Source organism: Phyllopteryx taeniolatus, chromosome 12 (assembly GCF_024500385.1).
Source record: "Phyllopteryx taeniolatus isolate TA_2022b chromosome 12, UOR_Ptae_1.2, whole genome shotgun sequence".
NCBI lineage: Eukaryota > Metazoa > Chordata > Actinopteri > Syngnathiformes > Syngnathidae > Phyllopteryx > Phyllopteryx taeniolatus.
In genome coordinates this window covers 19373460-19395247 of record NC_084513.1, presented here as the reverse complement: position 1 = coordinate 19395247, position 21788 = coordinate 19373460, and the positions used below count along the sequence as shown (strand labels likewise).

Below are 21788 nucleotides of genomic sequence, written 5' to 3'. Positions count from 1 at the left end.
ACACAGAAAAAGTTTGTTTAATCTCTCTCTGTACATAAAATATTCAAAATGAAACTCTGTAAAGGATGACATCTTTTGACATCTGAGAAAGGCATCGCTGGTTTTTGAAGTCATCACTTCACAGCAAAGAAAATAATGGAGTAGAAGAAACGTGGTTTAACGTTAAAGGGCATCGTGCGTAATCTTTTGCCAGCAACCTCCCTCACTAAATTGCTTATAAACTGCATACTTGTATGGCCTTAATCTAAAGATAAAGTCATTCGTTAATGCTTATATTTCATGTTTTAGTACTTAGTGTCTAGTATTTCTCTCTGTTGTAAATAAACAAATACGAAAGAATATATTGTAAACCAGTCAAATGTTCTGTCACTCATATTTTTGTTGTTGTAAACATTAAAGGACCTAAAAAAAAAGCAGTTATTTTACTCATTGTATAGTTTTAAAATTAAATCAGCTGATTCATCGGTTATCAGAATTATTTTCTGCCAAATATCGTAATTGACCTTAAAAAAAAATCCTTATTGGTCAATCGGTAGTAGTTATTACCCTTGAACTGCAATCGTACAGGGTCCTAGCTGAACCTCTTGACTCCCCCTGATGGTTTCTCACATCAGGGTTTGCCCACAAGTCAGAAAAAAACTCAAAAATGCATTTGATCTCCTGGTTAGCATTTTCCACTAAGTGATCAAGCGCTAGACTGAGGGCACAGCTTGTATCGGGGCTCTAGTGTGGTAGATGCCTGCCTCTAGCAATCAAGTGCCCTTTATTAGACTACTCTGATCACAGCTGTCCTTGCTGTTCTCGTCAATCAGAAATCTTTGACTTCTGGCTTCAGGCTCGGTCCTTATCAAGCCCAGAGGTAGAGTTCAGACCACTTTCCAAAGTTGTGAGGGGTGCAAAAGCAACTCCTCCTTACTACATGACTTCAGTTGCTCCCCTAATAGAAGCTATTAAAAAGTTCTATAGTACTACTCGATCATTGCACCTAAAATGTGGAGCCAAATAAACCGCAGCCCCTTGTTGACAGATTCATCCTTCCCTGCGACAATGTGAATAATTTGAAATGACATAAAGCGCATCTTCTCAAATAAAGCGTGTCTTCCTCTTCAAATAAACAGTGGCAGGCCAAGAATTAGGAGACAAAATGCCGGCTGTCCTCCTTTGTTATGCATTGTTTACAGCGTCACGTTCCTCTCCTTTGTCAAATTCCTTGGGAGGGTTCTAGTTTGCGTTGCGCTGCTATGATGTGACACGTTTAGTGTAGCTGATGTAGCGATCGCCATCCCGCCTACACAACTAATGCTGGAAAGAGATCAGGATTCTCCATTCTGAATCGCATTGTGTAAAGATGAATGGAATAGGGACACAAACGTGACGTTTGAAATTTGATTGATCTGTTGTTAGAGTTGAGATAATAGCTGTTATTTGAGGCAGCTGGCAGTTTTCTATTCACCTTTACTATTTTTAACTGCATTTATGGGCTTCAAACCACATCGAGTGGGGTTACATCAGCAGCCCTTTTTCACGCAGAGGCTTAGCAGCAAAATTATTCCACAATCACATCGCATCACATCACATCACTACGCCTGTTTACATAGTATTTTATAAGACCAGTGTAGTACCACCAGGAACTGGTCGACGTATCTGCAGTTTATCTAGAACAGCATGACTGTATGATGGTTGTGTTGTGTGCATATGAGGGGCTTATGTTTGTCTAATTAATGTAGTACAGATTGATTTCATAGGTGGCTGATGGTTAAGCCCACTAAGCTCTTGATGAAGACTTCAATTGCTACATTGGCTTTGTATAGTGCCACGTAATCCCATAGCGATAACTGTATAATACCTGATGGTAGTTTTAACTGTTTGTACCCGTGTGAGGATTCCACTTGGGGTTTGTAAAAGTAATTTGTTTATAGACTGCTGATGGGGCATATCGCGGTCCCCACAAAGAAAGGATTTTCCAGATTTATTTTTTTTTAGTAAAAGGAGATTGTACAAAAAGTCGAGCAAACACTTGGCTTTATGCCGGGTTTTAAGTGCTGCACTTTTCACTCATCCGCCAAGTTTTTCGCTAGTTTCATGTCTACAACTTTGCATGTGTTCACTTTCCTAATTGAACAGCACGATCTGATGGCGTAACAAAGGCAAAAAAAAAAAAAAAAAGGTGGGAGCAGAGTGAAGCCAGTGCTGGGCAAAGAATGAAGCGGTAGGCTTTTGTTATTGTAGAGGGAGAATGGCGATGTGGATTTATAAGGCTGAGTGCTGCGATAAGACGGGGATTCGTGGTGAGAAGACTCAAAAACGAGACGCTGTTTATACAAAGGGACGAGAGGAGGATTTAACTACAAGAGTGCACACGCGCACACAGGTATATAAACAATTATGAAATTACCTCTCGCTGAGGCCCAGCCAGGAAATGAGGCTGAGCGAGTGCGTTGGGAAGATGCAGAGTTAAGTGGGAGATTAAATGGCAAGGCGTGAGGAGGGGTAGTCTGAAGAGAGGTGGGAGTATGAAAGACAAATCTTCCTAAGAGCGTTTGAGAGGAGCTGTGCGCAAAGCTATCGTTGACTAAAATCCTTCACAACATCAAAGATTCATTCCCTATGCCTAAAACATGCACGAACAAGCATCCCCGTTCAGCATCTCCTTCCTTCCCATCTTCACCGGCTGCAACTTTCTCCTATTTTGTCTTCCACGTCCCTGAGGTTGTGGGGACACGTGAGATTTGGCGAAGACTGCCTGCATCCACACAAAACCTCACCCCGACCCACGCACACACACAAGAACAAACAAATCCCACGACAGCAATTACCTAATGTACCCAAAGGCTTGCGCCAATGCACACGGGTACTTCATATGCAGTGGTACGCTGTGACACTATAAACAGCATTGATCAAGCATATCGTGATTCCCATTGCAGACCAGGTTGCCAGTATTAAAATCCTGATAGGTTTCATCCCCGTGCTGCGCTGCCTTTTCTCTCCTGTATTTTTCTCCGGGATCCCGCATCTCTCCAACCTTCCCCCCGTACGTCACACCAACCCCAGATGGTAAAGCGCCGTGACCAATTAAAGACTTCCCGGAGGGCAGAACCAGTTATAGTCGCGGCCATCTGACCGTTTTTGTGTGCGTACGCATGTGCGCACGTCTGTGTGGGTTAATAAACCCTATAAATCGCACCGCTGTGTTTTAATCTGCATACAAAGCCCTGCCATTCTGCCAGTTCCACCACACACCTTCCCTCTAAATACAGCAAAAGGTAGTCCATCCATTTTCAACACCGCTTTTCCTAGTTAGGGTCACGGGACGCTGGAGCCTATCCCAGCTGACTTCGGGCGAAAGGCGGACTACACCCTGAACTGGTCGCCAGTCAGTCGCAGGGCACATATAGACACAACCATTCGCACTCACATTCACAACGTCACTGAGTGGGAACTGAACCCACGCTCCCTGCACCAAAGTCAGGCGAGTGTACCACTACACCATCAGTGACTGCAAAAGGTAGTATGTGAGATAAAATGGCACGCCTTCCACCACCACTGTACACCAGAACACAACAAATGCTGGTTCTGTAAATTGTCAGTGTTCATGTAGGTCATGCAGATTATTTGCGATGTTCATCTGGCAACAGCAGGAAACGTTGCAACTGAATCAGGGTGCTGCTACAGATTCGTACTCACGTAAAGCACACCAAACTGCGCGACTTGGTGGAACGGTGTCTGGAAATAGTGACGGTAAAGCTGCTTGGTGGCTTCACATCATAGTGGTTAGCCGGTTAGAGGTCAAGGGTTTAAATCTCGAGTGGAGCTTGCAGGTTTTCACTTGGTACTCTGCGCTTCCTAATAATATGCATGTTAGATTTACTAAATTGGGAATGTGTGTGTGAATGTTATTATGTGTCCTGCAATTGGCTGCAGCTGACCCATGAACCGTATGACAGGCAATGTAGAAAACTCATGTATAGATTGGTGGACGGTGGCACCAGTAATTATTGTTCTTCCTAAGATGAAATAGAGGAGAAAAACAAACTTTGTTGAAGGGGAGAGTTCATTGCTCAGTCACCCGTCTGCCATCCAGCAAAGCAGCAGGTGAGGCAAATGAGCTGTTGCCAGTCTGAGCTGCCAGTTTTTTAGGGAGGGTTAAACGCATCTTCTCTCCACCCCCACTTTGCCAAACGCATCCCTCTTAATACCCTCAAAACCAGATGGAACAGGTTATGTGTGCATGTGTGTAATGTTTCTTTTGGCTTTTTATACACAATGTTTTCCCAATCTAGATAATAACAATAGTAACATCTGTCGCATCTTGTTCTTCGCCTGTTTTCAACAACAACAAAAATGGTGTGTCGTAATGAGTAATCGGTGAATCCACTACATTTTGGTGAGGATTGAAGAAATCATTTTCACTTATTGCCATTGCCGTCCACTTGCATGGGGTCAAGCAGATGGCGATGGTGCTGAAGTGGAACAAAGGAAGCAACTTTTTTTTTTCTTTTTTTCCTTTTTTTTTTTAAATCAGTAAGGCAGATGGACATGTTTGGAATTCTTGCCTTGGTGGAGGTCTGCTCACTGGCACCATTAGTAAGAGCTTCATTCATTTTGTGTTCAATCTCATAAATAAATGTTCCTTATTGAAATCGATTGAAAATGCCATTAATCTGTTGTTGTTACGTTTTAATGAAGAAAACTAGCACTGTATTGTAAAATATACAGTGATAATAATAAGTAATAAAGAGAAGTAACGAAATAAACTGGTTTGATAAAGTGTAAATAACACGAGGCAAAAATCAACGAAGCGGCAGCTCTTAACTTGTAAAACGAATAAATTGGGGCACTGGTAAATCAAGGTAACACTGTGATTTGTACTGTAACGGCCTTTGCTAACTGCTAATGTTTTTGGTTTTTTTATGGCAAACTATCATTTCAGAATCAGAATCATCTTTCAGTGCAGAATGTGGGGTCTGTATATTGTATCGCTTGAGATTTGGATTCATTTCGAGTGAGCTCCTGAGTTGATTAATACTGGTGGGAAACTGTCATTTGTACATGTTACAGAGCTTCATTTTTTTTGTGGGGGGGGGGGGTTAAACCAAACCAGCAGCACGGGACAAAAGCCCAAGCTGCACGCAAAGCACGTAAACCATCTTCACTTTTACATCAGACTTTTCCAACACAACGTCTGATTCGCTCTGCAAACAATGAGATCATGACCAGATTAGACTGTTAATGGGGTGGCTGCTTTACTAATCTATAAACCAATATAAGCAGTCCTGAAGGGCAAAGCTGAAAAATGGGACAAGAAGATGGTGGAAGGGGAACAATTTTGCCACAGTCTGTTAAATCGAGTGTGCGGCTATCACTTATGCCCTTTACCGCTGTACTCTTCTTTCTATTGATGCTTTTGTGTGCTGAGCTGATACTATATGGGCGACGTAAACCACTGCTGGTCCCAAATTGGTCAAGCAATATTGTCATTTCCTCGTTATTGTAACATTTGAGGATGTGTGACTAGAAATGACAAAAATAAGCGTGTTAACATCTGGATGCTGCAGTGTTGTACTCCACAGTTTCCACTTTGCTGCAGTGCTCCATTTTCCTGCTGCCCTCAGTCTCTTCTGGGGTAAAATGAGCCCCCTTGCGGTAGACAACAGCAACATGCAACACAACAACAATCCCCTTGCGTGTTTTGACAAACTAAACTGTCGCTAACATTGTAATGCACAAGTTTCCAACAGGAACACAATAATGCTGTTTTTACAATGCCAGTGAATCCATGTCATGACACCCCTTGACTGATGTTATTCGCACTTCATGCCGTAGCTTAAAATGCACTTCTGGGACTAAACTAAGCATGAGTTGATATTGCGCTTGCAGTGGTAACCACACAAAGGTGACTCTTGAACAAATCCAGTCCGCACAAATGGTTGAACATCCCTGAAGAGATCGTCTCGCAGCATCCCCAATGTGTCATGTCTTTGAATAACTTGACTTGTGAACGCAGGCGACGATGCATGTGTGTTCATGTGCGTTCTCCCGCGTGCATGTGTTTTGCGGATACATTGTTGAACACGAACGGCGCAACCCCCGCTGACCCCGCCGTGCTCAGATAAGGCTTCAAAGCACCGGAGAATGCGCGAGCAGCCCCGTCTCAACCAGACTCCCAACCGTATGCTTCCTGCAGGCAATTATGCAGTAAGTTCCACACTTTACTTGCACACATTTTAAAGGCATGAACACAAATAGTTGTTAGCACATCCATTCACATCCATATTCATGTTGTATTCATATTCAAACTGTGGCTGTGCTCTGGTAATCTCGCAGAGAAGAGGCAGCGGGCCCTGGAGGGTTGGTGCTTAGCTTAACTAATCGAATCAACTGGAGGAACAGCGCTGCATCTTTAGCCCATTATATAAACATTAATAAACATACAGCGTATGGAGAACACACACCAGCATATACGAAAACATTAAACCCGCTCAAAAGCCTCGCTCAGTCGGGTGGGCAATGGACAAAGCTAAATGGAGAGCAGGCCACCATTGAAAAATAATTTGAGAGGCAGAATATGCTTGATGCTAGTTTTACACTTTGATTGGTTCGCTGTAGCAATATTTGGAGCAGGAAGTAGGGAAATGCAGCATGGGCACCGACTAGCAATTCAGATTGGGCCCAAGAAGCTGGGCTAGGAATCCATTACAAATCAGTCCATTTTCTAACTTGATCAAATTTAAAATGTACTGTACCTGAGCGGATACTAGGAAAGGGCATAGTAACCAATTAGTTGTCTTTTTATTTAATAAATGTCTATGTCATTTGGGTTCTGCCATTCTACTTATATATCTATATACAGTGCTTATGTAATGTATTTGACCACTAATGCTATGTATTAGACCAAAATCTTTTCTTTTTTTTTGTAATGGTATGTAGATAATATCAAGGTGCGACGTGACAAGAACTGTTCAATATATATGCGAGCTACCTCAGCATCACCTGAACCACATGTGCATTAGCATTTTCTAATGGGATACATGCACGTAGTATATAGCATGTGATTTTGGACAAATCATGACACATGGGTACCTGTGAATTAGCATATTCATTTCAATTTCCTTCCAAATGTACCCTTTAACGCCAAGCGAAAAAGCGCTATCGGTCGTGTTGGGACTAAAAGGTGTGGAGGCGTTCTTGATTTGTCATAGCGTTCAATGGCTACTTTCACACTGTGTTCCAAGAGCATTCAGTCTAACATCTGCTGGGTTGTTATAGTCCTCTTCAGAAATCAGAGCAGAGATCCAATGGGAGCACTTCAGCACAATCTCAGATTCCATTATGGGGAGGACGTCCGTCCGCTGACTGACACCTAACCGCGGTATGACAGTGTGGAACATGCGTGTTTGTGCGCGTGTCCCGTGTAGGGTAGGACACGGTGACAGAAATGTCGCAGCGCCTTGGCCGCTCAAGTAGATGGGATGTGTGAGGAAAAGTGGAGCCAGACACCGCGATAAGAATCTCTTTCCATCTGGACTCCTGCCTGGTGTGCGGCTTAAGAGTCTCTACAAGAGGCCGAGTAGGGAAATGAAACCGAGAGGTGAGGGTGAGGCCGGAGAGCGAAGCTGGCAGTGTCCCTCCAAGGAGAGACGAGAGATAAAATGCTCCGGTGTCACACGGTTCTCCAGTCCCAATCAATAGCGACAGACTCAGAAATACAACTTCCCTTGTCTATTCATCTCTATTCTCCATCCTCAACGCACCCTTCTGCTTTCACCAATCCCGCTATTTCTCCACTTGTCAAAATAAGGTTTGCAACATCCCCCCCGCCCCCCCCCCCACCCCCACCCCCACCCCATTCTTCAACCGAGGTGTCTATTCAATCATTGGCTCCCTCCATCAACCTGCACTCCGGTGGTTCAATCAGCCGTATTGACAAACCTGCGCGCCGACCTGGCCAGCACCGGCTTAAGGCTTAAGGTATGGGCCCAGCTAAATTGACTCTGGGCATTTAGATTGATGGAGGGAGCACGAGGCAGATGCGGGGACATGTCTGGGAAATTGGGAGGTAGGGTTGCGTTGTCGGTGACTAGCTTAGGTGTCGCTCATTAAGGGTGAATTAAGAAGGAGAGCATACTGTATGGAAAAGAAAGCGTACTTAATATGGAAAATGTGCTGTATTTTGGGTAGATGAATAGTTGGGTCTCTAGACTGCCTGCCCAGCCATCAAGCAGGTTCTTAAATGATCTACCTATTTCTGAAAATGTCCGCGTTCTGCACTTCTACCTCACTGTTACCCCAACAGTTGGGGTAAATTACATAATAACCACACCGAGTTTCTCACCCAATTGAATCATCAATCGGGCAGTCCGAAGATTCAGAGGGAAAGCGCCACAAAGCAGTGTCCGAAGCACTATTTTGTCAAAGCAAAAAGTTAAGGAGAGATGTAGTGTGAGCATCAATTAGCATTACCAGCCTTAGCTTCTGCTAATAATGTTATGATCATTTTGGGCTAAATTGTCTACATGGGTTTGGGGATATTTACGTTTGATCATGAACCACACGGCTACATTAATTACATACAATTTGGTGTTTTGGTGATGAAATGCTAAATACACCAGTAAGAATGAAATGAAATCTCAAAATGGGCACCCGCTTTAAGTGCGATAACAGCATTAGCTTCTTATGAATGACACTTGATTGCTTTGCGAAGTTTTTGACGTGGCGGTGTTGTGTTTTTCTTTTACCATGTGTCCATGTTCCACAAAAATGCTTTCATTCTCTTATGCGCCCATGTGTTTTCCTCACGCTGGGCTCCGCTTCCACTAGAAGAAGCAAGCAGCTTGCCGCGGGGAATGCTCGAGTGAGGCGGAATGGCCAATCGCCCCGAGATCCAGCCCACTGGTTGTCATTCTAATGAAAGCCAGACTTGCCATTGGCCCGGCAGTATGCGGGGGCCCATTGAGGGCTGGCGCACTGCATGAGACAAATCTGCCCTGAAAACGAGCCAACTTCACCATGGCGAGAAATACACTGAAAACATTAGTATTGAAATCTTCATCCTTGGGGAATTTTGACAAGTGCATGCTACAAACGCAGAGCAAAAATGCTGGACTTGCTGCACTGAAACCGCTCAATTTTGACATCAAAGTTGTCATGAAAACGCAATAGTTCAGGTATGGACAATAGTCATTGCTAAATCCGAGTAATGCCAATAGGAAGTTCATTTTCTAATGGCTATAGGACACACATTAGACGAACAAAACCATATAAAAAAAAAAAAGTATGAACCCTCAACTTCATTCCCTCTCCATACAACTTGTTGGTGCAGTCCACTTCAGTTGCAGTTCACAACGGTATGTTTCGGATCAATAAATCCTAATCAGGTTAGCGCTTCTACCAGGGATTGGCATTTGACTGAATTTCCTTACTTGGGAAACTGAATGCTCAAGCAATTAACATAATAACAATGATCTTTAGAGGGATGGGACAATCACTGTTTGAATGGCCTGAACTGATTTTCAAAGCAAATGCTGTACTGATGAAAATATTGAACTAATTAATTAACAAATTGATTATCTGATTTTAATGCTCGTCTCTAGTTTGTACCCCGAGGTGTGTTAGGGGGGTGGTGATAGCTTGTAGAGCGAGGCAGCGTGTAATTAAAGAAAGAAGATAAACACGCCTCTGGGCTATGCTGCACGCGAGCGACGCAAGTGGCGTGAATTCCACACACAGTTGGAATTTACCATATTTTTAAATTGAGCAGTTTTTGGGGTGGGGTTTCTATTATGATACAGATGTGCCATCAATCAACGGACAACCGGGTGTTCAGCGTCATACTTTATGAGCAAAGCATACGGAACTTAGAAGGTTGGATGTTACAGGTCCGGTATTTGTTGAACATTACAACGCGATAGCTGAAAAAACACTTAAGATATTGAACCGCCCTGAAGAGGAGGTACAAGTGCACACTAATCTTGGGAATGCATTGCTTTGCTCATAACAGGGTCGCAATTCTGCATGTCAATGGATTAATTTCCTCCAATGAAGATGCGGGAGAAAAAAGGCCGGCCATAAATATGAAGAAAATCAATTGTGGGACTGGAGAAATGTGGCATTTTGCAGGCAGCCTGGCACCCTGCTTTAAAAAAAATAAAAAATAAAAAATTTAAAAAAAGATTTGCCCGCCAGCTTTTGGTGTGCCTCCATTGAAACTCCCTACCTTTCCATCTACTTTAAGGCTTTCTCTCAATTTGCGCGGGCTAATGGGAATTGGTAACCGTACAGCGGGGTCGAGTTACCACGTTGGCAATCACATCGGGCAGAGACTATTTAAAATGCACCCATATGGCGCCGGTTGTTTGTATGGCGGATAATGCCTAGGGCAAGTGTAACCAATCACACTGCACTTGACCTGAAGAGCTCATCATTTATTGGTCACACACGACTCAGCGTTGCCCCACAAACCACTAGTGCGACTTCTGTCCAACCAATTCCTTTGTCTCCAATTCAGCATTTATTCTGCTTATTTCCTCAAATACTCACATGTACGGAAGATGGAAACTCTCTTTTCGCTGTCTAATTAAGCATTTGTGAATAAGGGAAAAGCTTATTTTTTTCCAAGCATGTCATTTTGCATGTCTACACGCACTAGGTGACCCCTGTAGTGCTCTGTACAACGTTGAGGGTGAAATGAGGCTTCTTGAAACGGAAGCAGTGTGATACTCGGGCGTCCCGCTGCTTATTGGACTCGCTCGCACGCAGGCTGGTGCGTAGGATAAGGACAGCCATGACGGACATGTCAGCCTGTTGTCCTTTTCTCCGGCAATCTGATGTGTAGGAGGAGGTCCAACAGACTTAAAGCACAAATGGAACGGAACAGATGGCGCTTAGTCAATCTTGTGGGGGACCCAAACGCTCACATGAGCTGAAAAACGGAGGTGTGCGCATAGCAGTACAAGTGACCTCTCGCCTCGCAAACCCTCGTTGATTTCTCGCATCTCTCCACCAACAATAGGGAGTAGAGAGAGAAAAACACAGCATTAGATGCAACACGTTTAAACTGAGAAGTGCATACAGTGGAACATCTGACATCGAATGCCCCTGAGGTGGTAGAAATCTTAATTTAAAAAAGAAAATACACTTCAAAACAGACTCCAGGATCACCATGTGTCATGTCGTTTGTTTAAAGCTAAGGTGTTAACTTCTTTTTACATCTGCAAACTGACTAACATGTATGACTAAAATGTCACTTCAAACGTTGCGTGTACAGTTAATAAACGCTTTATGATGGGTACAGTTTGTTCTAGCGTGTTTTTGTTTTAATTTTTTAATGTGGTAAAGCAACTAACTCAAAGAGTGTTGTATTGATTTTAGCCATTATGTTAACTGTGGTTAACCTTTAGTTATTTTCATATTTTTAAGAATGTAATAAAAAATAATAATAATGCATTGCCAGTAGTTTAGAAAAGGTTTATGGTTACAGTTTGTCGACATCAAAGTTAAGGTAGCATGTTTTACTGGTTTAATATGAAAGTGGTTAGCTTTTTTTTTTTAACACTTGTGAATGTTTAAAAAAAATATATAGTATATAGACATATGTAATGTTAAACATTACAACCAAAATTAGAGGCACCTAGGGTCTGTGTTCGTCGAGGAATATTTTGACATCCAAAGACATTGTCCAGCGCAACAGGTAAGGCTGGAGTGGAGTGAAACTTAATTTATTTATTATAGTCATAACTAATGTTCAATAATGCAACATGAGCGAAAACACACAGCGCGCAAAATATATATTTTGCCGAAATTATTTCTGTGTTGCGACTTGTTTTAGGGTATAGAGTTGGGCCACATAATGTAATAATTATGGACTCGTTAAAAAAAAAACAAAAAAACCTCAGTTTTCAAATAGGACCCTTGCATTACATTTTGTAAAAAAAATGTAAAATGTGTAACCTATCCTAATTTACAATATTCAAGTCATCCATCGAAAAGTGTATAGTACACTACTGTCCATACTGTGCTTTACAGTGACAAATGATAGCGTGCTGTATCAAGACATACATCTATGATGGCAGGCCTGCGGTATATAAAACATAAACATAATACTGCACTGACTTTTATTGCATATTATGACAAAACGAATCCATAAACAAATCTATCAAAGCTAACTACGTACAAACGACAAACAAGCCTGCGCTGTATGAATTTGCAGCACTGAGAGAAACAGATATGTTTCTAATATTTTAGTCACCCTCATTAGTTACATACAACTACGATAATAAACATGTACCTCTCCAACAGTGTCAATCAAAAGTGATTATTGTCTTTGAAAAGGGTTTTTGGGACAGCGCCGGCATTGGATCTTATGAGCTTGTGTAGATGAACATAATGTTGCGGCTCGGGAGTCACACAAGCCTGGCGGAACCCTTCAAACTCATCAATCTGTCATCCTTAATCAATATTGAAAGTCATCAATAAATACATGTTTTCAACAGGGAGAGTAATGCAACATTTTCAGGGACAAAATCCAAAACGAAAAGTGAAATGTAACCTTTTCCAGCATGGTGGGAGGTTGTTATTCCTGATTTAGTGGAAATAATCGCGTATGTGTGCCACGATAGGCAATTACAACATTCTCGTGCATATTACTACTGCACCGCCCAAGGCAGTATGCGCAGGGCCTCGGCAGAGTTCCGTTTTTATTTGATTGATCTAAGTTTAGACACACGGATATCTGCCGATAGCACGCTCGCTCTCGAACGCACAACGCAGGTAATTAGCTTTGCAAACAAAACACCAAAACCTTGACCCACTGGATTGTCAACACATTTCCTGCTGTACCGCTATCACCTACACACCTCTTATCCTTCCTAGTATACTGGAACTTGTAAAGGTTTGTTGACCTACAAATTGCTCATATGGTGACACTTCCATCACACAACCTCCTCCTTCTATGTTTAACACGTCTTTTTGAGGCTGTTCTTCCTTTTGCCCCCCCCCCCCCCCCCCCGCAAAGAAATGATCTCACGCATTGGAGCGGTTAAAACGAATTGATTGATTGAATTTAAAAATTTGACGGCTGTACTTGGGTGGCAGTGCATGGTGGTCTTTGTAATAGATTCCCTTCATAAAAGGGCCGCAATATCAAAAGAACCTAAGCACATTAGAGAAAGAGTCTAGGACTGATGAATGGAGCTGGAACAGGAGGGAGTAGAGCAAGAACGGGCGGGGGTGTCAAGGTCTCGTTTGTCCACAAAGCTTGAAGAGGCCGTGCAGCTGTTCTTGGATCACAAAAGAGCGTCAGAGCCCAGTGACAGAGAACCACGAGACTCCGTGTCCCTGATTTCCGAAAGCGGGTTAAGAGGTTACGGATATGGGGGAAAAAAAGGGAGATAAAAAGTCCCATCACAGCTCCTCCAGTTCTCTCTCACGTGCATCTATAAATACTTGTTCGCTATCAGCGGTGTCGGCCCACCTTCACATGACAAACTGCCAACTGCCGGAGTACGGTGTCAAACAACTGACGAGCTCATCTGTCGCAAAATCACGACGATGATCATTCTTTAACAGCACAAAGTGGCTTTGGATATGTGGGTCCGCAAATAATGCCCCATTTCTTTCCACAGCAAGGTGCCCGCAGCTCTGATGCTTTTCCACTGGACAAAAAAAAAAAAAAGCAGGCACTGATTACAGCTTCAAGTTCCTGGCCAGCCGCAGGTCCAAACCAGCGGAGCCGATACCACTGCTGATGAAGGCCATCTTATACTGCTGCATGGGCTTCAGTATTATTCTCCTGTGGTTTCTAAACACTGTGCTTCAACACAGTGTGTCGAAAGAGGTCGTCAGGGACGCAGCAGGACATTAGCCATTTTCACTTAATTGGTCCAAAATGTATTATTCATTTACAACAAATAAAGTACAGGTGTTCATCTATCTGTGCCAGTGACAGGCAGAACATTTGAACGCTGCACCTGTTGCCATTCAAACGACAGAATAACAGTTTTGTGCTCAACTAAACCAACCCAGATTTCACACTGAATAAGTACATTTTTTGTGAGTAAATTGAAAAAAAAGATCATTATTTCAGGATGTATACTTTTTGTGACATTTTTGTTTGGTGGTGTGCACTGTGTGCCGTGAGATTTTTCTTCTGTAAAATATGTGTGCCTTGACTGAATAAAGGTTGGAAAACAACATTGTACTCCAACCTTTTAAACTGAGAGCTACTTCTTGGGCACTAATTAATGCGAAGGGCTACCGGTTTGATACACGCTTCTGAAATAACCAATTTGTCAAACTTACTTACCTACACTGATCATGTTACTTATTTCTCACAATAATCATCAACAAACGAATGAACAAGGTAAGAAACAGTAATAAATATGTGGCACTTTAATTTTATAAATCTCTGCAAGTGTTCACATTTTCAAATGATCAATTCTAGAACATTCCTAGGAAATCACAATGTCCCATCACTGGTGAGCTACTGTATATTTACAAAAGGCCCGCGGGCTACTCATATGGTCCTTTGGGGCTACCTGTGCCCATGGGCACTATGTTGGTGACCTCAGATCCACAGTCTCCACTTTGCTGCAGTGCTCCGTTTTCTTGCTGCCCACTCCAAATAAAATTTGTCACTGAGCAAAAAAAAAAAAACAGGTTATTTGTCTAACCCTGCCTGATGGTTTTTCACCGTTTTTTGGTGACTACTAAGGCGTTTTGTGCTGTTAATTTGCATTTTGACCCCTAGACAATTGTCAGCGAAGGTCTACATTCATTATGCCGCCATGAATGGAGGGGAGTTTCCAACTATGGCAGCTGTCCTCACTTGTGTGGGCCTGTAGGACAGACGTGCAGTGTGTGCGTGTGCATGTGTGTGTGTGTGTGTGTGTGTTGTACGCAAAGACTGGTGAACAGGTGACACCCCGCAGTGCAACATGTCCTGTCACCACAGTTAAGACAAGCTCAACAAAGTTAGCACAGTTGATGAGATTCCAATCCTATTAGCACACTCTGCATCTCGCGTATGTGTCAGCCAAATGCTTGAGCGCTCTTGGACACACGTTTTGTATCCTCATGTGTCTGCACAACAGCCCACCATAAAAAGGAGGCCAATCATCTCAATGTGCCTCGATGCTAGTGCTGTGAAAAAGACCTCAAAGGAATCAACCGGTTTCCCAAAGTGGGAACCATAATAGGACAGCCTGCACTTTTTGAGCAGTCGTACTATGAGGGATTTTTTTGATTTGGGGGGGTGATTTAAAGTGCCTCATCAAGTTTCAGAGTTCCAAAAACGACGACATCGATCTAAAGCAAATGATAGCGGCATTTCTGTTTTTGGCATTTCTACTTATTTTCCTAGGTTGTCATTGTTTTTAAATCGAACCTGAGCTCCAGTATAGTTCAGCACAGCTTGGAATGGACAAACCTAATCGGATCTTACATTTGACAAATTTTACTTCAATCGATTATGGGCTAAATTAACCAAATCAATGACTAGATTATTTAGTAAGGATGGCAAAATCATCCTCTGAATGATCTGTACTTCTGTCTGGATGCCAGTGTCATATCAAACAGATATCAAATGCTGCCTGGAGGAGGCGTGGCATGAACCTCAGTTTGCCGTTGCTCATCATGCTGTTGGTTTTTAGTCAGCAAACCAGATGAGACTGAATCACCAGCGCCTCTGCTCACCCAGGATTAATTGCTTCTGCCAAACTGGCAAAATATCTTTACAACTAATTTTAATGACTATGCCATATTGGCCATTTCTACGACGGGGAGAACGGATCTTTTCTGCTTGTGTAAACATTTTTGAAATGTCAGAAACGAAAATTATCGAGACATACCGTCTATTGAGAAATGTCATTTGGTAGCTTCTGGATTCTAACGGCTGACGTGGAGCCGGTCACGTCAAGGAGTCAAAATGATTTTCAACTCAGCATATCCTTGCGTCCGCATCGGTCATTTCAGCGCACTGTGCCAATAGGTGCTGGCCTCCCCCAAAATGATTTGCTCGATGCACAAGACGTTTATATATACCGTAACCATTTACTTTCCAGTGAGACTCACCTGTAAGGTTGGTGCGTGCACTGTAGGAGCCTAAGTAGCGGCCGTCCGTGTTGGGCGTGTAACACTCAAACAGGCCCTGGTCCTTGGCCTGCACTTTGGTGATGTGCAGCATGGCCGAGTCGCGGCTCAGCCTCTCCACGTAGATTTCTTTGCTGTTCACCCTCTGCGCGTAGACGGCGTAGGCGTAGTTGGACTGGGCCGTGCTCACGATACGGATCTCTCGGTCCGGTAAGGACGGTAGGTACATGGACCACTCGAAGTCCTGCTCCAGGCCTTCTTTGTAGCCTGTCACGTTGCACCAGATGGTCACGTGGGAGCCCTCGGTCCGAATCAGCGGCCCGCTTTGCACCGTCACAACTCTCTGGGCCACAGAAGCACCTGCTAGGCGAGGGAAGGGAGAGATTGGGAGGAAAGCAAAAACACAGGTTACAAAACGGCACTTTGAAATATTTAGCATTGGCCATGTTTGCGCGCCGCACCTCTGCAGGTACACATCCTCAGGAGTGAGCTTGACACTGTTTTTCAATGCTTGAATTATTCACTTAGTCTTTTTAACAGCTGCTATCTAATCCAACTCACATCTATTTGGTTTACAGCTAAACAGATGCATCATAGCCAATGGGTGTAAACTATGAGCGGAGCGCAAATACACATTTTAGCAATAAATGTGTCTTTTTTTTTTTAAGACACATTGACACATTCATGCTCCAACAGGAACAAATCATGTTTTCATTTAATTATGAATGACTACAACATGCACATATTAGAATAGCAAACGGAATGCTGCATAAAGCTGTTTATGACTTTTCAGTACATTGTTGTAGTGCTTGCCGGCAGTTTGTCTGTGAATGTTGCCTCATGCACACATACACCCACTTGCACCCCAACACGCTCACACACACACACACAACACACAACATTCTCCATTCAGCCAGCAGCTACAAGCACCCCCCTCCTCTTTTGGGTCCGGACACAACAGAGCAGTTACACATGCCCAAAATCCAGACAGAGCGACAAGTATGCCGTTTCCTGTCTGCACAAACAACTGGGATTTGCAGCTGTGTGTGTGCGCGTGTGTGTGTGTGTGTGTGTGTGTGTCTGTGTGTGTGTGTGTGCGTGTGTGTCCGTCTTTAAGGAGGCAGTGGACAGACAATTCTTGGCCATTAATAATTCACCATCTTTTTATCTTCTATATCCTCCCGTTCACCCAAAGTAACTTCCCCTTACACTTACACAGCCCTCTCTTTTTTTTTTTTTATTCCGTGTCATTAGTGCAAGTGTGTGTGCGTGTTCGTGCGTTGTGTCTGTTAGCGTATCTCGTTGAAAAAGGACGACACCGTTGCACATTTGCCGACTCAGTGAGCACAGTCGGTCGGGGGAAATAGGAGTGTTTTTGCTGTATGCGCACAGCTACTTTTTACATATACGTGTGGTTTGTATCATGCAAATTTGCCGGGCTACCTCATTCATCATTTCTATGCTTAAAGTGTCAGGTCTTCTGTCAATTGCATTTGAGGCCCATTTCACTGGTGTGCAGCTTAACCACTCAAATCTTGTATTTCCTTTAAAAGCCCTTGAATGGGATTTACTTTGAGTTGCCATGGTGACTCAAAGTGGGGGGAAAAAAAAGAATGGAGACAGTAATCATGACATATGGTTTATTTTTTTTCCTCCAAAGGACACCCACTGAACTTACTGGCTATGAACTCTGGCACAGTACTAACAAATGAATGATCTTTTAAAAGTGAATACTGTATTACCAACTCTGGAGTGCAAATATCCATTTGGCCAAAGGATACAATAATGGAGCTGCACACCAGCTCCATTGAAGCAATATCTTAAAACAATCCATTAATGCTGGATATTGCGTTCAAGAATGGAAAAGGGCTCAAACTCCCACTCAAACAGGTACGTTCACAGATAAAGCTCCAGGGAATACAAGTGGGATATTATTAAAGGCTTTAGATAATAAGCTAAGTACTTTGTAATTATATATTGCTCATTATTAGCGCTTATTATTCATTTGTGCACGCTGCCCAGCTGGAAAATGCATCTCTCCGAGCACAAATATAATGAGCATCAATCATAGCAAGGTGCGGTGTGCTGATTTCCTTTACTCGCTGAAATGCAACCAAGGAGTTAAAATTTTCAGGGCAAAGTAATATAAAGGCTCGCTCCTCAGATGTGAAAGTACAGCAGGAGGCAATTCCTCTCCTCAAAGGTACAATATATATTAATGAATTAGTTAATAGACCCCATGTGGCTAACCATTGGAACTCCAAAGAAACAGTTATATTTCAAAGAATAAAATGGTACAAGCTGGAAAAAAATCAAGAGTCAAGATACAAAAGTGCATACTGATTGCTAAAGAAGCTTTCAACAAGGGAAAAAGCCACAATTGATGTCGGCATATTCTTTCGGTCAGAATTCTGACGTTTTTTGCTTGGTTGACCTTGTTATATGGTTGAAAGACCTTGATTATAAGCTCTGATGTCAAAAAACAAAGCAGCTGGTTTACAGTCGCTTCTTATTTGCATAACCGACAAGGAAGTAGGTACAAATCGGTAAGAAAAAGGAACCAAATCTGGAACCACGCAACATCCCGTTGGCCAGGAATCAAGAGATCGCAGCAACTAAAATATATTTGGTATGGAAATAAAGACTACCTGGCACGATGTAAGGACCACTGGGCTTTATGAACTCGATTCATGTTTAATGTATATGCCCTTACCAGACCACAAGAGATTCAAGGTACAATCCAATTCAAGCGTTGTGCTCCCCTTAAGGGACAATATTGTACGCAAGAGATGCTCAGAGATGAAAAGGCTTCAAAGAACAGGAAAATATGAGCATGGCCGAAAGAAAAAAAAGAAATGTCATTTACTTTTGTCATTTCTGCACAGCGGGAACCCCAGTATCAGCTTGAAAATTTAACGCAGAGTCACAGAAGTTGTGTAACCACTGAAAAACTACTCACAAAACTGGGGTAGAACCTTTCAAAGGGAACAACTTCACTGGACATGATATCGTAAGAGCAGACCTGGAGGAACTCGTCATGGTATGGGGAAATGGTTGAGAATCAAGTTGGTAGTGGTCAGAGAATGCACCAATTGAAAGATCCTCATATGGAAACAAGTACTATCTGGAACTAAGCAAGGTCCCACTCCAATTATGGTATCAGTTCGAGTTCAATGAGGCCTGTTCCAGACTACATACCACTAAACAAGAGGTACAAAAGAGCAATACCCTTGAGGGCACCATCACCCTAGTGACAAGCCACTGTACCCTTGAAGAAGCTGATCTGGATATTGGTCATATATTACACCAACAGAAAGGAACAACAACCTTCTGTGGCTACACAAGGATTCGCAACCGTTAGGATCGCAATTCCAAGTTCTTTGTGGCCTACAGCAGTCATAATAGCACAAAAAAAGGTAAAAACACAGTACATTTATGAGTGTAATGTAAATATAAATGCGGCAGAGCACGTTATGGGAAACATCGGGTAAAATGATCCACCGTCTCTTCTGACTTAGACCTGATTCTTGTTTTACTTCGCTGTGATGTCAGAGCACTAATCTGGCGACGCTCGCCCCGGCTCAGTGTTGCACCGCTGCCCCCTCAGCGCTTCTCATGTTGCAGAGGACTCATCTCGAAATTGCTGGCAACGTATACTATCACCCATGCATCCGATATACCATACGGCATCTGCTGAGGAAAAGTTGCTTTCTCTCTACTGATTACATTTGAACCCCCTTCCTCCGTGTTTCAAGTGTCTTCAATCCTCTCTTCTACATCTGAGCCCTTCAAGCCTCCTCTCACGTCTCCTCTCCCTGCATTGCGCTTGTGTGTCTTTCCAGGCAGGATTTAAGCAGCTCTACCAGACTTCAAAGTGTCTGTCGCTCTGTGGGCTGTTTAGAGAGGCTGACAATGACATACCAAACCCTAAAAAACCTTCAACTGATCACTGCATTCTGCTACCTCCCAACCACAAAAATCCAAACCTACCCCCTTCAACACACTCACAGGTCTTCACCTCTGGCAGCGCTCGAGTCAGTCCCAGAGTTCCCATATTTTCTCGATAAGGCCTCAGATTTCTCTATTATTAACACGCATCTCCATCGCGCCTACCCCTCGCCGCCTCCAGTGTGTCATAGCTGCATCCCACACTGCGCATCGGGCACGTGTTTCGTGCAGGATGCTGCTCCATCTCCATGGACAAACTCCGCACACGAACTCACTATACACGGGCTGGCGGGAGACAAAGGCAGATGACTCCAAAACACACACACACCTACACGTATCCAAACACATACAGGCTGCGACAAAAGAGGATTATGCTAAATGGAGGGGGGGGGGGGGGGGGGGGGGACGGGACGGGACGTACTAATCCAATCATTTGTGGCCACTGTCTTATTCTCAGTGGAAACGGACGGGTGCAAGGCTACTAGCGCTGAAGCCTACTCACATCACTCTTCTATGACACGTGATAATTACACACCTAGGAAGGTGTATAATAAAAGCACCGCAGGGTGTATGTGATATAGAGGGCACCCAGAGCACAAGAGCAGATGCGCTAATGTGCAATTTTAGAGCTACATTGTGATAACCAAACTGCAGAAATAAACAGTTGGTCTCTTTATTTCTGACTGGCACCACAAGCAACATTTCAACTTGAGCAAATTTGAGTTTTGATTTTTGACAGTGACATTTTCCTCCACGTCGCTTTTATTTTAGAGTAGAGGATCCATCGACACTAAACAAGGCTGCATTGTCACGGTCTGACTCGGCTGCTCTTGCCTCGTTATTTCGGAAACGCATCACACGCACACAGTGTGATGCGTACGATGCGTGCGTTTGAGTAATTGCAAAGACGCTCTCGATTCTCGTCAAACTCAATGCACACACAGCCCTGCTGAAGATGACTAAGTGCCTATTGAGTAAACCAAACTATGGAATAAATAGCAAAACTTAAAAAACATTGCATAGATCAGTTTGATCGCATACTAAATTAGCACCAAACAAATTCTCTTTTTGTGATTTGGCAACATAAACTAGGACCTTCGAAGATTGTAGACCATGGATGAGATCTGGATTTCTTTTTTTTTTTTAGTTCCAAATGGTTCCATGGGGAAGTTGGTGGTCAGTGCTTGCCCAGTCTTGTACTGTCACTGTTCATAGACCATGTCAACATGACAGAATTTGGCACTTCATCTGAGCATTTTCAAAGGGTTAGACTCGGTGGTGGTTAGCACCCAATGATACGTTCCACTGGATAATCAGCCCACAAGCACATAATTGGGCGTACTGAGTTCCCACATTCCAGATGATTGTTCGTTTGATCTAAACTTAACAGTTATTAGCTTCAAGTGTTCTGTTGTCAGCCATTAATTATTAGGAATAAATAGAAGTACTTGCTGAATGCTTTTCGAACAAAAATAACACAGTACCAGAATGATGGGGTTCTTATTATGTTTCTGAAGCTAATAACGCCAGTCGAGTCTGCCTCCAATTGTGTGAATGAACATATGCCCCCACAACCCTCTCTGCCCAACCCCCACACCCATTAACTTTTACAATAAAAAACTTTTTGGGGCAAGTTGGCAGTGACATGGAGCAGAATAAATACCGACCAGAGAAGTATGAATTAATTATTAACATGCTGAACGTGGATGCAGTCAATGTCCTATCATCTCGGGGGAGGTTCAGGCTCATCCGCAAGA

At 43.2% G+C, this 21788-nt stretch overlaps 1 protein-coding gene across 5 annotated transcripts in view; it reads right to left on the bottom strand.

The window, feature by feature from the left end:
* Positions 1 to 21788, bottom strand: part of igsf3 (immunoglobulin superfamily, member 3) — a 96170-nt gene that overhangs the window by 50750 nt on the left and 23632 nt on the right. For 2 of the 5 annotated variants that reach the window (XM_061791290.1, XM_061791289.1), the window contains one exon: positions 16066 to 16446. In XM_061791290.1, the coding sequence (XP_061647274.1) occupies positions 16066 to 16446 (381 nt within the window). Of the gene's footprint in view, positions 1 to 16065; positions 16447 to 16544; positions 16687 to 20196; positions 20328 to 21788 lie in introns of those variants that run through there. The other 3 variants (XM_061791288.1, XM_061791293.1, XM_061791292.1) reach the window with 3 other exon arrangements.